A 14,675-nucleotide genomic window follows, 5' to 3' on the forward strand; every position below is an offset into this window, starting at 1 on the left:
TAAAGGATGGGTTAGAAGATGTAAACCTAACCGTCTGCCACATAATCTTTACATTCCCTCTCAAAATTCCCGTTGGAAATAATTTTCCAGGAAAAATAGCCTAATCCATTAAAATAGGAACATGACATCCTCCGGTTGGAGATGCTCTTATAACGTTACATTTAGTGGTGGGATTTGGTTAGGGGATGTTTTTGGTTTTACCAGTTCTTTAGGGAATGGGAGAAATAGTGGGAGTTTCACTATAAATACACATCAAATTAATGCTTTGTAGAAAATCATCTGATCCACCTCTAATATATTACTATATGTTGTTTGTTTATTCAGGTGGAATGACAAAATTAATCTTTTGTTTTCTGTTATCTTAAAACTTGAGGATGGTGATTGATTGTCTTCGTGATTGGTTATTGTATTACCAGTGCATGGATCATTCACTGTGTTTCCGTAAAATGCTAAGACTTCCTAATAATGATGTAATCTTTTTGATGTTATTCATGTCAATTTTTTTACGGTTCTGCATTTTGAAAATATCCGGATAATGTTTTACGTCATTATTCGAAAGTCTTAACACCTTACAAAAACTACATCAACTTGAACGAGTAAGTATCATTGTCATTTCTTGCTCAAATTCTGAATTTTCATTTGTTCCTTTTCAAACCCCTAATTTTGGTTTTGTTTGTATTTTCTTTTTGTGATTGATCGATCAGTTAGATGAGAACGATAGAGTTGTGTTGAAAGGGATACTAGACAATGCTGCTACACAAGTGGTTCAGTCTCACATGAAGGTACGTAAAGTCCACATTTTATGAGGGGTTTTTGCATAGAATTTGGTTCAAGGTTTCATGGCGAATGGATTACATGAACTGTTTTTTTTTTTTTTTTTTTCTGCAGGGAAAAACTAGTCGAACTTTGCTGGCTGAGAAGATTGGATCTGGCGGTTCCAAAGGTGTAGTCCCATGTCGGTCGACAGAAGTATCGGCCAACTTTGGTTGTCATTTTGGAAGAGTCGCGTAGCGTTGTCTCCCCCCATCCTTGCTGTGAGACCGGAAAAGAGGCCATTTTTTTTCCCGCAAGGACAGTGTTCCACTCTTTGTAGTATCTCCGCAGTTAATTTATCCGGCAACTTGTCCACATACAAACTACAACTGTCTAGAGTATTGGGGACCACAGAAAGTACTGAAGAAACGATAGAAGATTCATTATATTCAGCATCCTCAATCGATTCTCTAAACCATAGAACCTTGGGGTCAGGTATCCAAGAGAAGAATTCAGTTCTGAGACTAGCAAGCATTCCATTATTTATTTCATCTTCTTTTTTTCTTTCCGAGTTGATCTAGCCAGAGCCTTACAAAATAAACAAGATAAAAGAAGGGAAGCCTAAGCAAAAAAGTTTAGAAAAATCCATAGTGTGTGGCATTTCCTTATGGTACAGCGCAAAACTAGATCATACTCGGAACCCAACCAAAAAGAGCAGAATAAACTAAAAAAAACAAAAAGACTAAGAAGAACAATAAGACCTTACTAGCAATCAAATACCATAGCTCTTCAGCTTTTCATAGTTTCATTTTGCTCATAAGCCCCAAGAAATGCATTCTTCCATTTCATGTTCTACGTCAAGTGACAGGAATATACCAGCGGTGCCTACTTACTTCCTACTGTCAAAATAAGAGAGAGAGCAAGACTATTACCAACCCTCAACTCTCTACTACGAGACTGAACGTCTTCTGCTTCGCGAAGGTGTGGACTTGGATTCCTCAGGATTAGCAGAAGAACCAGCAGGACTATCCGATGTATCAGAGCTGCTGTTTTCATCACGTGTTCCCTTGGTTGAAAAAAGTTTTGAAAATAACTTCTTCGACTTGAGTATGCCCTTCACTTTACTTACAGCTGCTCTTTCAACACTATTGGCATCATCTTCGTTCTTAAGATTTCTACCACCTAACCGCAACGTGGCGAGCTCCCCTTTAAGAGCTCTCAGCTCTTCTGTGGTTGGGACAGAATCCCAATCTTCTTCGGTGTTAGTAGTTGTGGACCTTGAACTACCATGGGAACCATTTTCTCTTGGAAGTAGTGCTCTAAGATTCCCAGGAAGATCAGGTGTTGCGCCGCCAGTAGGAGATGTTGAAGCCCTGACCTGCTCAAAGAAGAGAACTTGCACGACAACTCGCAAGGGAAGCCGCTCATTCTGCACCGCATGTGCACAGGCATCTACTGATAATTTCTTGCAGTCCATCAACCTGCAGATCCTTTTCCTATCACTTTTGCTCAACCCAGGATGCTCCTGCACGAAGAAAGAATACACACACACACGAATTAGAAAAATGGGTTGATATAGGTATCACTAAGTTTGATTGCCGTCTTAGCTTCAGCAAAATCAAGGAAGTTGGAATGGTTTAACACGAGATAGCAAGTTCAGGAACAAAAACAAAATATAAAACTACCTTTAGAAACATGTCAATGGCACGGTAGAGTCCATCGTGAGTTGGTCTTGAGAAGCTTGATACCATTTCTGCAAGGTTGACAAATTTCGAGAAAGGAAGATGATGGTCTCTGGCTATTTCTGCAAGGTATCCATCAACCAGTTTCACCACAATGAGTTTAGAAGCATCTGATATAAACCTAGGGCTTCTAATCTCCAGTACTTCATCATTCAGATCCGAGTCTATTGAATTCTGTTCTTGCATTACAAATTCCGCCAATATGCTTTGTACTGCATCCACATCATACATCATAGCCTCCCCAGCAGGTGCAGGAATTAACAGATCATTAACTGAAGCTTCGTCCATCTTTAGCCCTATTCTTTTAATAAGTTCTTGCTTTGCATTTTCTCCACAATCAAGTTGTGTTGCCACTTTTAAGAGCTTGAGTAGGAAACTACAGGAAACACTTCCTTTTTCTTTCGGTAACAGCCAAATAATAGTATCCACCAAAGATCGATTCTTTACAGTATCACCACCCTGGATCACGCCCTTGCTGAAACCTGGTAGCCTTCTCAGTGCATATGCTTTCAGGGCTTCTCCTATAACATCACCCTGAGCTTTCCCTTTGTTTCTAATGGTCACTATAACTCGCTTGTAGAATTCTAGTTCCAGTTCAGACAAGTCCTCAACCCACCAATCCTTTGGGACCGAGGGAGGTTTCGTGACAACACCATTCCATTGTGGATCTGTCCTGTTTTCTGATGGGAGTTTTTTACGGTTATAAGTGTAGGACCATTCTACTCTGGAAGTATCGATAGAGGCCTTGGAAGCTATGGAATCGATGCAGCGGCTGACCACCTTCAGCTCCTCACACCAGGGAACCAGAGACTTTGTTGTCTGAAGAACAATAATAGAGTCTTTCCAGCTGCAGAAGATACTAGAACTGAGGAAGACTTCGATTTTGTAAATGAGGTTCCCTTTGTCAACTGTCTCATGCATCTCTAAATATTCTGCTGCACAGCGAGCTGCAACAACATTGTACGCGTTTAAGGTAACAGTCATGCCATAACAGAACTTAGCACAGATCTCAAAAGCAGCAGGTCCTCCAGGCATTTCAGAGATGTGTACTTCATCATTGGTTTCCTCAGTAACCAATTTCTGCAAGCGGGCGCTCTTGGATAATAAAGGAAACTGCAGCAAAATCATATTTTGAGTAAATATACAATTATTTACAGCGTCTATATTCATACTCAGCTTCATTAACAATATACTGGCATACCTTGTGTAGATAAAACTTGACATCCCCTACATTAACAATGATGTCGGTTGCCAACTCAGCTGCCACGTACCTGCAGTTTTGCAATTTACCATAAATAATTTTTGAGAAAAAAGACTGAAGCTACTATGTTCATGTGTTATTCACACTACCGTTGATAATACACAAAGCATTCCTACTATTAGGATAACAAATATCATTAAAGTTGACCGAGTCTAGAAATAGCAACATGTAGCATTGAACTATATGAGCAACAGAACAGTAAATCTTGAAAGTTGTGAAGCTCATGTTACAATTTTAAGCATTTACCAAAATGAACATATGCAAAGTTATCACCAAGTATGAGTCTCGGCTTGATGTGTTACTAAATAGGAAAGGAAAGATTGTTCTACATGTAAGATCGTGTTAACTAACTACTTCTAATCAACAAAAATAAGTGGAATTCAAATTCTTTAAGAGAAATTACAGGATTTCACGGCAGTTGTCAAGTTCAAAGTTACTAAATGACAAAATAGTTGAAGCCAATTTAATGATCAGTGATTCAACGCATATTGTTTACAGCACTAGCAAATTGGATACCGTAAGGTTGTGAAGATCACAGTTAAATGAAAACAAAAACTTCTTTTCAATGGTGAACCAAAACAAAACACCCACGACATCAGAATATGCTTGCAGAAACAAATATAGATTCATATGTTTATGATAGCGGCAAATTCTAATAACCTAACACCATCTCAAAGAAATGGACAAGCAAAAAATTATACAAAAAGCAACTTCTTCAACCCAACAGAAATTTTAGACCATCAAAAGACATTCAAGCGAATCCCGGACCACACATAGCACTCAAAATATTCGCAAATCTGATGAATTCCTTAATCATATCATTACCCGGAGGGTGAAAATTATTTTTTTGTCTACTAAGGAAACAAATGAAAATGGTGATTGAGACAATTAGAAAAATACAGGAAGTACTGTACACATCAACATTTTAAAGTATGGGAATGGATCACAACTAAACAAATTTCACAAACAAAAACGCCCATCCCTGAATTTAGTGTCGAAATGGCCCACCACCACCAAGCTTCAAAGAAGAATATAAGTACACTGATAAGAACATACAAGCAAGTTTCTCACATTGGGACCAAAACAGCTTGTAAACTAAGTTATGTGCACAGCACTTTCGGCCGGGTATGCAGGACCAACACAAAACCAGGGGGACCAGGACCACACTAAAAATCCATCATCCATTATCCTAGAGCAACTTAAACAAACCCTAATCAGACAGTACTTAACCATCACCAGCTACCTAACATGAGAGAGCTCACTAGTTTGAGCTTCATATTGATACATCAATCAAGCTGTATAGAAATAAATGCTTCAGATTTAAACCCCTACCCCCACAAATTTTAGATTTATCAAAACAAACAAAGATGATGCAAAATCCAAACAGATAACGAAAACCCCCAAATTAAAGACTAGTGATTTAACTGAATCAGAAACAGGTTATTAGAGAAGAAGATCTTACCTGACATTATTACTATCTGTTTTGAAGGAATCAGGCTTTGATCCAAGTTTCATGAACTTCATCTTGCTAATACGGAAAGATCTGAACTTTTTCTTTCCCCCTTTCTTCTTGTTGCTCTAAATACTGACTAAAATACTACTACCCCAATAGCACATCACCTTTGAAAACACCCAAACAAACATAACCCAATAAAGTGAAGAAAAAAAAGACCTAAAAACTTTTTTCTGAATGTGAAAACAAACACTGGTATTGTGAGATTCAAGTGTAGAAGAAGTGATCAAAAGAGAAGAGATTTATGATTATGAAGATGGGATCTTTTGAATCAACCAAGACAGGAGAAAGGACTAGATAATTAAAATGAAAGAGAAAGAAAAGAGAAGAGTAATAAAATGAAGATGGTCTGTGAAACAAAGAAAAAAGAAAAGAAAAAAAACCAAACTTTATTTTTTAAATAAGAGATGAAGAAGAGTTCTCTTCAATGGCAAGAGACCTTAAGAAGAGATTGTTTCCTTTGTATATGGCAGCTCCCATGGAGCACGGGCTTACTCAGTTACCTCAGGAGACATTGCCAACAGAGACTCACTACTTAAACTAATTATCAAACCAGTAAAATTAAAAAACAAAAACCCTCTATTTGTTTATTTCTTTAAAGAAAAGGGGGAGGAGGAGGGTCTTTTAAAAGCTTCTTCACAAACTAAAAGACCCACCACCAAGATCTCACTAACACAATCTCTCAAACTTGATCTCCTCAGTTTTATACCCTTGAGAATCCAAAGTCAGTTGTTTTGTTTATACATTTTTCTTCATTCATAGTTGTTTGCCGTTTAAGACCTGCAACCAAAAACAGCATATCTTGGTATTAGTTGATTAGATGGAAAAAAACAAGTACTAGTAGTAAATTTATAGACAGACAATAAGCATCTTCTTCTTTATTTTTATAAGATCAAAAAAAACAGAGTGAACAACAAAATCACTCAAAGAACAGAGGAAATCTATCCCAAAAAAAATCAGTTCTCTCAGGGAAAAATTGGAATATAATCTATTTACTTAAAATAACTTAGAAAGTGTCAAATCAGACACAAAGGGGTATTAGAAAATTTAGAACAAAACGCACCCATCAAAAAACTTGTTGTGTTTGATCATCTCATCAAAAAAAAAGAAAAAGAAATTGTTGTTTTAAGACAAACCCCAAAAAACACTCCCCGTTATCCATCCCCCAGTACCCAAAAATCATCTTAATCCCATTCTAATTATCCAAACCCACATAAAATCTAACAAAACCAACAGTATAATTACATGCAATCAAACCCCAATTTCATTTTGATCATCTTACAAAATCTCACCACCAAAAATCAGAAAAGAAAATAAAAAAGGTCTTTCCTTTCTCACCCCCACACATGTCCTAATAATAATCCTTTCTCCCCAGACCTCCAATTTTGGTAGCTATACCAGTAGAGTTGAATTGAGAGAATCAATACCAGTGTACTAGTAGTGGGCATTAACACTGTAGACACTCAGTAACTTAAAAACAAAAAACAACCACTTTTCCCTATGAAGATAACTCGAAAACCACACATTTTTATCTCATCTTCTCAACACCCCCCAACATAAAGATAGAGCTTCCAACCAAAACTCAAAAACCCATGCTCAGAATGTTCCCCTCCTCTCTTCAAAATCAGCACCACCATTATATACTCCTCCTACCCCTCCTAATTTTCTCACCTAAAAATACAAAAACAAACACAAACATCCAAATTCTTACATGATATATATATTCTTATGTTCCTCTTCCTCTTCAGTAGTACTGCAACAGCAAAATAAAAAGAAAAAGAAGCTTTTGATTTGATTTTTAGTTGGTTCTTCTCTCTATTACTTACACTCATGAAATCTCTTTCAGCACTCCATTTTTTTTTTTCAATCTCTTTCTTTCTTTTATGTCTCTCTGTGTGTTGTTGCAGTATTTACAGCTCTACAAGCACAGTAAAGCACGCCAATCTGACACCACAACACTGTGGAGAAAAAGCCCTTTTGGTTTTGGTCACTCCATTTTCTTTTTATTTAGCGATTTAGTAACTGACCTAAATACCCCTGGTTCCTCTTCTTCTTGTTGTTTTGGAGAAAGAAAACGACTCGTCTATCCCTCTCGTTCTCGTACTTTGATAATAATGCTATCCAACACTTGCTCTTTTTGGGCAAGTAAAATAATTATTATTAATACTATAAAAAATATATATATATATATTTACAAGTCAAAAACTAATGGAAAAAATCGTGTGATATTTTTATCAAAAATATGGAGACCTCGAGAGAGGAATTTTTTGAATGTTGACTATCTAGTCTATCTTCTTCATATCTCGTTCGGGTTTTGACTCTTGGTGAAGAAGAATTTTGATGCTAATTTACTTTTTGACTATCATTTTCTATCTGATCATTGTAATATTTGGTGTTCTTCTGGAAGTAAAGAATTTGCAAAGCTTTTCTTAGGAACTGTTCCTAATGCGGCCTAAATGTATTTTTTGGCTTTGATTTGTGCTGCCGTCCTGGAAGGTGACTACTCTATTGCTAAACAGCGATGAATACCCATATCAGCATTTTGTTTATCTTGCAGCTGGGACATTCAAAGTGTAAATGCTCGTGTCCTTTTTATATTAGGCTAATAGCGCGTTTGGATACAAATTGATTTCTGTTTCTCGTGAAGCAAAAGTTAAAAGTAAAACTATTTTGTTTCAGAAAAAGTTGTAAAAATCGAAAAGCAACTTCTAAATGAGCATCCTATAAGTACGTTAGTGACTTTATTCGTGTTCTCTTTTCCGTCGAGTAAAAGGTTAAAAGAAGCTGTAGACAAGTATGTACCATCTTTGGATCTTGACCAATAAACTTATTGTGGCTATTGATTCGGTAAAATTTTGCCTTGGCCCTTGGTGCAGTTTGCATATACTAGTAATTAAACAATGTGTAGTGGTAGCTGATTCATACACGTAGTCATGAGTTTGGCAATAAGCAGCATCAGCTAATCAGAGATGGAATTTACATGATTCGATTTAAAACTGCACAAATATGAGCTTGTCAACTACATCTTATCCTGATCATCTTTTATTCCTTAAACTTGACATCCATCTTCCCAGTGTCGCCTAAAACAAGAATAAATAAAAGTAGATAATGGTATTTTAATCGCTTTTAGGGATCTCCTATGCTCTACGGTGCTACATGGTTTGTAATTGCAACCAACCCTTTTCAGTCCCTTTTTTGAATTTTCCATAGCTAATCTCTACTAGGCTAGCATTGCCATTAATGGAGAAACCCTTTAGTTAGGCGATTCGATCAAGAAATAGACCTACCCTGCCCACACAAAAAGAAATATATGTTCACATTGTTCCACAAATTCCAGTTCACAGCGCTGGATATGAACCTACACATTGTAGGGTGATTCAAATTGTTCACCGAGACATGCCATTTTAAGTAGCGCACATTTTCATATTATGTGCACTAAAGAAAAACCAAATCTTGCACGCAACTAAAAAATGGGTTGGCTCGATAAGAAGCAAGACTGGTACACCGAGCTACCAAATTCCACGAAGAATATATCAATCTAAAGGTTGTTGATTCGGGATTTGGATTTGACTCAGCCCTGCATTATACGGTTGAGAATCAATGTCCTTACTTTCGTGGATGATATCCAAATCTTTATAGTGTTAGGCATGAGCTTGACACAACAGGGGTAGGTCAAGCAGGGCCTTACTAGTAGTAGAAATGAGAGATTGCAAATGGCACTCCTGCTGCCTGGCTAGTTGGATTAGGAATCCGAATAATAAAGAAGATCTTATCCCTTAGAAATGGGGATTGAAAAATGTAGCTATTGGCAATGATGGTGGTGCCATGAAATGACATTTTATTTAGTCAAGGATGAACAATGTGGTTTTGGAGGGAGTCTCTTTTCTACTACTTTTTTAAGCTAAGATGATGAAATGTCATACTCAAAAAGAAGCTTTGGATGTCCTGCATGGTTTCTTTTTTGCTTTCAAGGTGACCCTCCCATATCGAACCACCTCACATATAAATACATGACCACTAGAGGAAAAGATGTTGATCTTTTAGTAGGTATATGTCCCATATGTTTGCCGGTTTGGCGGGCCTATCTATACGTTAACATTGTTGAATTGAATCTTTCTCAATCTATATATTTCTGGTTTTGTTAGGTCGTTTGGCTGTGTTGCACAAGTTTTTATCCACATGTCTTTCTTCTTGTTGGGTTTTAGGTGTGATTGAACCGTGCTAAACAGTTTTTGTTAACGGATATCTTTGTGTCTCCACTCTAATCTCATAATTATTATGGACTCTTCGATGTTTTCTAATAACTCTAGGTAAAACACACAAAAAAAACTCCATAAAAATTTATAATGACGTTGCCTTTTTTCAATATTTACGGATATATTTCTATGACACGGATCAGGAGATTATGATGAGGATGAAGGAAATCTTAAACAGATATCATTTTCCCCGTAAGGTGCAGAAAAGCACTTTAGATTGCTAGCTTATTATCAAAGAGCAATCCAAAAATCAGTTGCACTACACTCTTCCAAGGTCTGAATTTCAACATCCAAAACCAAAATACACTGATCAATGACATTCACGGTTTAGATTCACAAAACTCAGATAAGAAAAATGGGCTGGTTTGTATATTAGTAAATATGTGTTGCACGATACAATATCGACTATTTAACTAGGGGACATTGTTGTATGACCCAAGTTACCAATATATGAATGGGTTTGTTTATTGCTAACTAACGGCTAAGAAAGGAGAAATAATTAATTAACGGGAATAATAATTTGGGAGTGGTTTTTATAAAGATGATTAGTGGTACTTAAGGCTTGATTTCATGTGAAAGACTGTCTGAATTAGTAATCAGTAGTTGAAAATCAGCATGCATCGTGCTTAAGCAGTCCGGAATGAGTTCAAGCTGAGTCAACCAGTGTACTGGATATGAATTTCTTAAGAGCTAAAATTATTGTACTATGAATAGACAAAATCACCATGAATTGTAATTATTAAGCACCACCTAATTATATAATTCTGCACATCAAGGGACAACGTTAGAGCAAGAAAACAGGATTTGTCTCTAATTAATCAAATTATCCACTTGATTTTTCACATGGTCACTACTAGTATCATGTGTCTATTCTTGGACTCTTCGTAGTGTGTTTACATTGCAAATCAGTGAGGAGGTTTTAGAGTTCTCTCACACTAGCTTAATTTCACATTTCTTCGAGGCCCTTACACTTAGTCACATGGGCCGGCTAGATTAGTCAAAAAGTGTTGCAGTTCAAAACAAGAGTGTTGTCTATTTGTTAACATAACGTTAGTTCTTTCTCCTATCATTTGCTCGTAGTTGAACTAGCAGCGAAATAGTAGCGATGAATGGTTCAGCGCTACAAAAATGACCTTTTCACTGAATGGTTCAGCGTTGGAAGAATATTCCAGGGTATATGCACTGAATGGTTCAGCGTTGGAAGAATATTCCAGGGTATATGCCCTCTGGCGCTGAATTAAAAATCGCTTGACTTTTTTTGAAAAAAAATTCCTACACTCCCCTTACACCATCAATAACTATTTTTTTCAAATTTCAAATTTTGAAATGTTCCCTTTCTTTTTCCCTACACCTAGTTTACACCATCAACAACTATGTTTTCAAATTTTGAATTTTGAAATGTTTGGCAATTTGTTCCGTTAATTGTTTGTTTCAAAATTTGAAAATTTACGAAACTAAGGAATTCTTTCATTACATTGCAAAACAAGGTTACAATGTTTTTTGAAGAAATTAAAAAAGTACAATGAAATTGAAATTATACTTCTAAAAATTAAAAAAAGTACAATGAAATTGAAATTGAAATTTTACTTCTAAAAATTAAAAAAGTGCATTGAAATTAAAATTCTACTTTTAAATTCTACTTCAGGGGATAAGTGGTAATCCATTATGGACCAAAATCTCGTTCTTTAGTTTGTAGAGGGGTTTCTCCCAATCCTCTGCTTCATTCATGTTTTGGCGTAAGATCTTCAAGTTAGCTTCTCTTTGTTGTGTTTGTGCCAAGATTATAGAGTTTTCCATGTGCTTCTTAAGGTACTCTTCCTTTGTTTCATACTAGGCAAACCTTTGTGCTTGCGATTTTTCAAGAAGTTCGATGATCTTATCCATTTTGTCATCTGCTTTTTGCGATGCTTTAACCTCACGAGCCATTTTCCTTGAATTATCTCTCCCTGCACCTCTAACATCGTATGTTTGTTCGAAATAACGTCATCTATAAGATATGTTTGAGGTTTTAGAATTATGAGTAGATGATGAGCTACCAAACATTGCCACATCCTCCAAATCTTCATCCATAGTTACTGGAGTGGAAGTATCAGCTTCATTGTCTTGAGTAGGTTGAGTGTGTTGAGTAGGTCCATCATCATTATTCACCTCTGCACAAGGATATGTTAGATCACTACCCAACGACGACATAACTATTGGTCGTTTACTAGGGTCACCAGTGGGAATTCCCGTTAACATGTACCAATATAAAAGAAGGTGGCCAATTTTAAACTCCTGGAAATGAAAGCTCTTCGTTTTTGTCCACCATCTCTCAATTATGGCTTCAACTAATACTCTATCCCCATTGGCGAAATCAAACTCAAAAACAGAGGAAAAGCCACAATTGTCACAATATCGTTGTGCTGCTGGATTATCTTTCACTACAGTTTTATAAAACATTTCAACCTCTTTTAAACTACTTCTAAAGTTTACTTTGCGAGGATCTTTCGTAACATCTTGACATTCATGTTTATCAATATTATTTGATGATACTATATCCAACTGACCTAGCAATTCATCCATACTTATACTACAATCGATAACAAACATGAAAAAAATCAATCACTAAATTTCATACAAATTTACCTACAAATTTTCATCACAAATAATCATACAAATTTACTTATAAAGTAATCATACAAAGAATCATTCATATTCATCACAACTAATCAAAATTTCACTTTTTTTCATCATAAATAATCAAATTAAATCCCCTAAAAAAATCATCACAAATAATCAAATTAAATCATACAAGACTAACACATATCATTTAAATAACTAATATCAATCATCAATTTCATCAAAATATCATGATAATCAAAAATCATAAAACTTAAAACCTTAAACTTAAATTTCTTGTCCAATTGATTTCGTGCACGGAATAGAACCAAACCACCTCCAAACGATCACAAATTTTTTGCTGAACAAACCCATGGAGTGAATCGAAAAAATGATGAAAAAATCGCATGGGATGAAATCCTGCAGCGGAGAAGGAAATGGAAAAAAAAGAGGAGAAGATGAAGAAATGGAGAAGAAGTCGATGGTGTTGTTGATATCGGGGATTCTGTGGCGCTGAATGGTTCAGCGCATTCAACCAGTTGAATGATCAAGTGTTGTTCCATCCGGAGCCAAGTATTTTCGCTTAATTGTTCAGCGCCCAGCGCTGTTTTATTCAGCAACTAGCATGCTATATTAGCACTACCATAGGACTTAGGAGGTTGTCCAGGCTGACGTGGACTGCTAAGCACACCATAAGATTTAGCCTTAGACTAAGTCCTATGGGATATATTTGGCTGCTATATTAGCTAAAAAGTGTTGCAATTCAAAAAAAAAGGTGTTGTCTATTTGTTAAGACTAGTTCTCTCTCCTAGAAATTGCTCACATCTGAATTAGTAGCGAGAGAGTTGCGCTGACTGGTTCAGCGCAATCAAAATCACCTTTTCACAGAATTGTTCAACGCATCTAGATTTATTTTTTATCTGATGCCTGAGATGGTTGCGCTGAATGGTGCGCTAAACCATTCAACGCAACCTAAATCTACTTTTCGCTGAATGATTCAGCGCATCTAGTATGCAAGATTAGAACTACCATAGGACTAAGGAGGTTGTCCTAACTACGTGGACTTCCAATCTAGATGCTAGATTAAAAGACCATAAGACTAAGCCTAAGTTACAATCCCGCCTATTTCGAGATATATATCATTTATTTGAGGTTTACCATTAAAAGACAATAATATATGGGTCATTTTGAAGTAAAATCAATACCTCTTTATACAACTATTTTTGTTGATGACTGATTCATCCCTGATTAATAAGTGTTAATTTGGTCGGTCGGTAGATGTTCAATAATGTTAACTCTAAAGTTAACTATTGTTAATTGATCATCTAAATATGAAAAAAGAACTGATTTTTTTTTTGTAAGAGCATCAACCAAGAGGGAGTGGATGTTCGTGCCTACATTATCGAAGTATGGATTGATGTTTTTCATTCACGAAAGAACACTAGGAACCGGTGGATACGGTATCCATACTAACCGAATGTAATATGCAAATTGCATACTATCTTAACTACTTTATTCATGAATTTCGTAGTAATATACAATATGAATATACGTATGAGATCATAGGCATTCCAAGATTGAGTATGAGCTTATACTCAATTCGGGAATGCATATGGAATCATACGCCTTTTCAGAGTATGATTTCAGTTTTTTGAACTTCATACTAACAATCGACATATACATAGTCTCATATCAGCCGAAACTTAAAATGAGTTCTTCGTTTTATTGAAATCAAAATGGTACACATGTGTGTCTCTTAATCGACTAGTTCTAGCCTACAGAACGCCTAGAAAAAATGGATATTTCAATGGCAACAATCGGCGGGTAAGACACTGCTATAACCACACTTTGTGATAACCAGAATCGACATATATATATCTTTATATATCATCCAATCATAATCTAAATAATCTACAAAAAAGTGGATCGATAATCGACAAAAATCGGTTGATGTTCATTGACACAACATGCACAATCAACGGAAGTAAAACATCAACATCCGTCAATTCTTATTAGATATCAGAAAAGAAAAATTTGATTGATCAATACTTAATGCGTATATCATTCGGTTCCCTTAGTAAGAAACACGGTTTCAGAATATGGTACAAAATAATTAGAATAAAAAAAGAATTACCTTATGTATTAGGATTTATGATTTGATTTGGAAGAAAATAGAAAAAAATAATAATATTAAGTTTTTGTTTTTTGAAATTTGATTTTGTTTAAGAGTTAATGTTAGAAATGAAAATAGAAATGATTATGTTTTAGTATTGGGATCCGTATTGAGGATAGTTTTTTCCACCAATTTAGATACCCCATATCCCCTTTTCTAAGTTAGAGGTAGAAAATGGAAGCTCAAATAAACCTGGCTAAATTGGAGTTTATGCCACTTAATTGGGGCCTATAACTACATGACAAAATAGTGTCATTTTGAAGTAATTTATAGAAATCCCTGATTTTTGTTAATACCTAATATGCCCTTATTAAATTAGTGATGATTAATTAAGTTATTTTTTGTTAAATTAATAAGTGTTTGAGTGGGATTATAATGT

The 14,675-nt window shown here is 35.7% G+C and overlaps 1 protein-coding gene and 1 long non-coding RNA gene across 3 annotated transcripts; one reads left to right on the forward strand and one right to left on the reverse strand.

Annotated features, from left to right (window-relative positions):
• Nucleotides 1–303: 303 nt before the first annotated feature.
• On the forward strand, nt 304–1,132 carry LOC113288588. The gene is made up of 3 exons (XR_003330669.1): nt 304–596; nt 705–782; nt 889–1,132. It is a non-coding gene; the product is annotated as an uncharacterized LOC113288588 (long non-coding RNA).
• A 140-nt stretch (nt 1,133–1,272) lies between these two features.
• Nucleotides 1,273–7,259, reverse strand: LOC113288587 (BTB/POZ domain-containing protein NPY2-like). Of its 2 annotated transcripts, none has more exons than XM_026537671.1 (5): nt 6,981–7,259; nt 5,219–6,049; nt 3,697–3,766; nt 2,439–3,608; nt 1,273–2,278 (listed from the first exon to the last, which is right to left on the reverse strand). In XM_026537671.1, the coding sequence occupies exons 2-5, from the start codon at nt 5,278–5,280 to the stop codon at nt 1,703–1,705; spliced, it is 1,878 nt and encodes a 625-aa protein (XP_026393456.1). In that variant the 5' UTR covers nt 5,281–6,049; nt 6,981–7,259; the 3' UTR covers nt 1,273–1,702. The 2 variants fall into 2 exon arrangements, with proteins under 2 accessions (XP_026393456.1, XP_026393457.1); XM_026537672.1 differs by having other exon boundaries at nt 6,608–7,259.
• Nucleotides 7,260–14,675: the final 7,416 nt, after the last annotated feature.

This window comes from Papaver somniferum, chromosome 6, assembly GCF_003573695.1.
Source record: "Papaver somniferum cultivar HN1 chromosome 6, ASM357369v1, whole genome shotgun sequence".
NCBI lineage: Eukaryota > Viridiplantae > Streptophyta > Magnoliopsida > Ranunculales > Papaveraceae > Papaver > Papaver somniferum.

Bases quoted from the DNA above. Each gene is read 5' to 3' on its own strand.
- LOC113288587 (XM_026537671.1), bottom strand. From the start codon at position 5,280: ATGAAGTTCATGAAACTTGGATCAAAGCCTGATTCCTTCAAAACAGAT. The intron at 3,767-5,218 runs GTAAGATCTTCT...GCAAAACTGCAG, and splicing joins ACAGATAGTAATAATGTCAG to GTACGTGGCAGCTGAGTTGG. The intron at 3,609-3,696 runs GTATGCCAGTAT...ATTTTGCTGCAG, and splicing joins TCAAGTTTTATCTACACAAG to TTTCCTTTATTATCCAAGAG.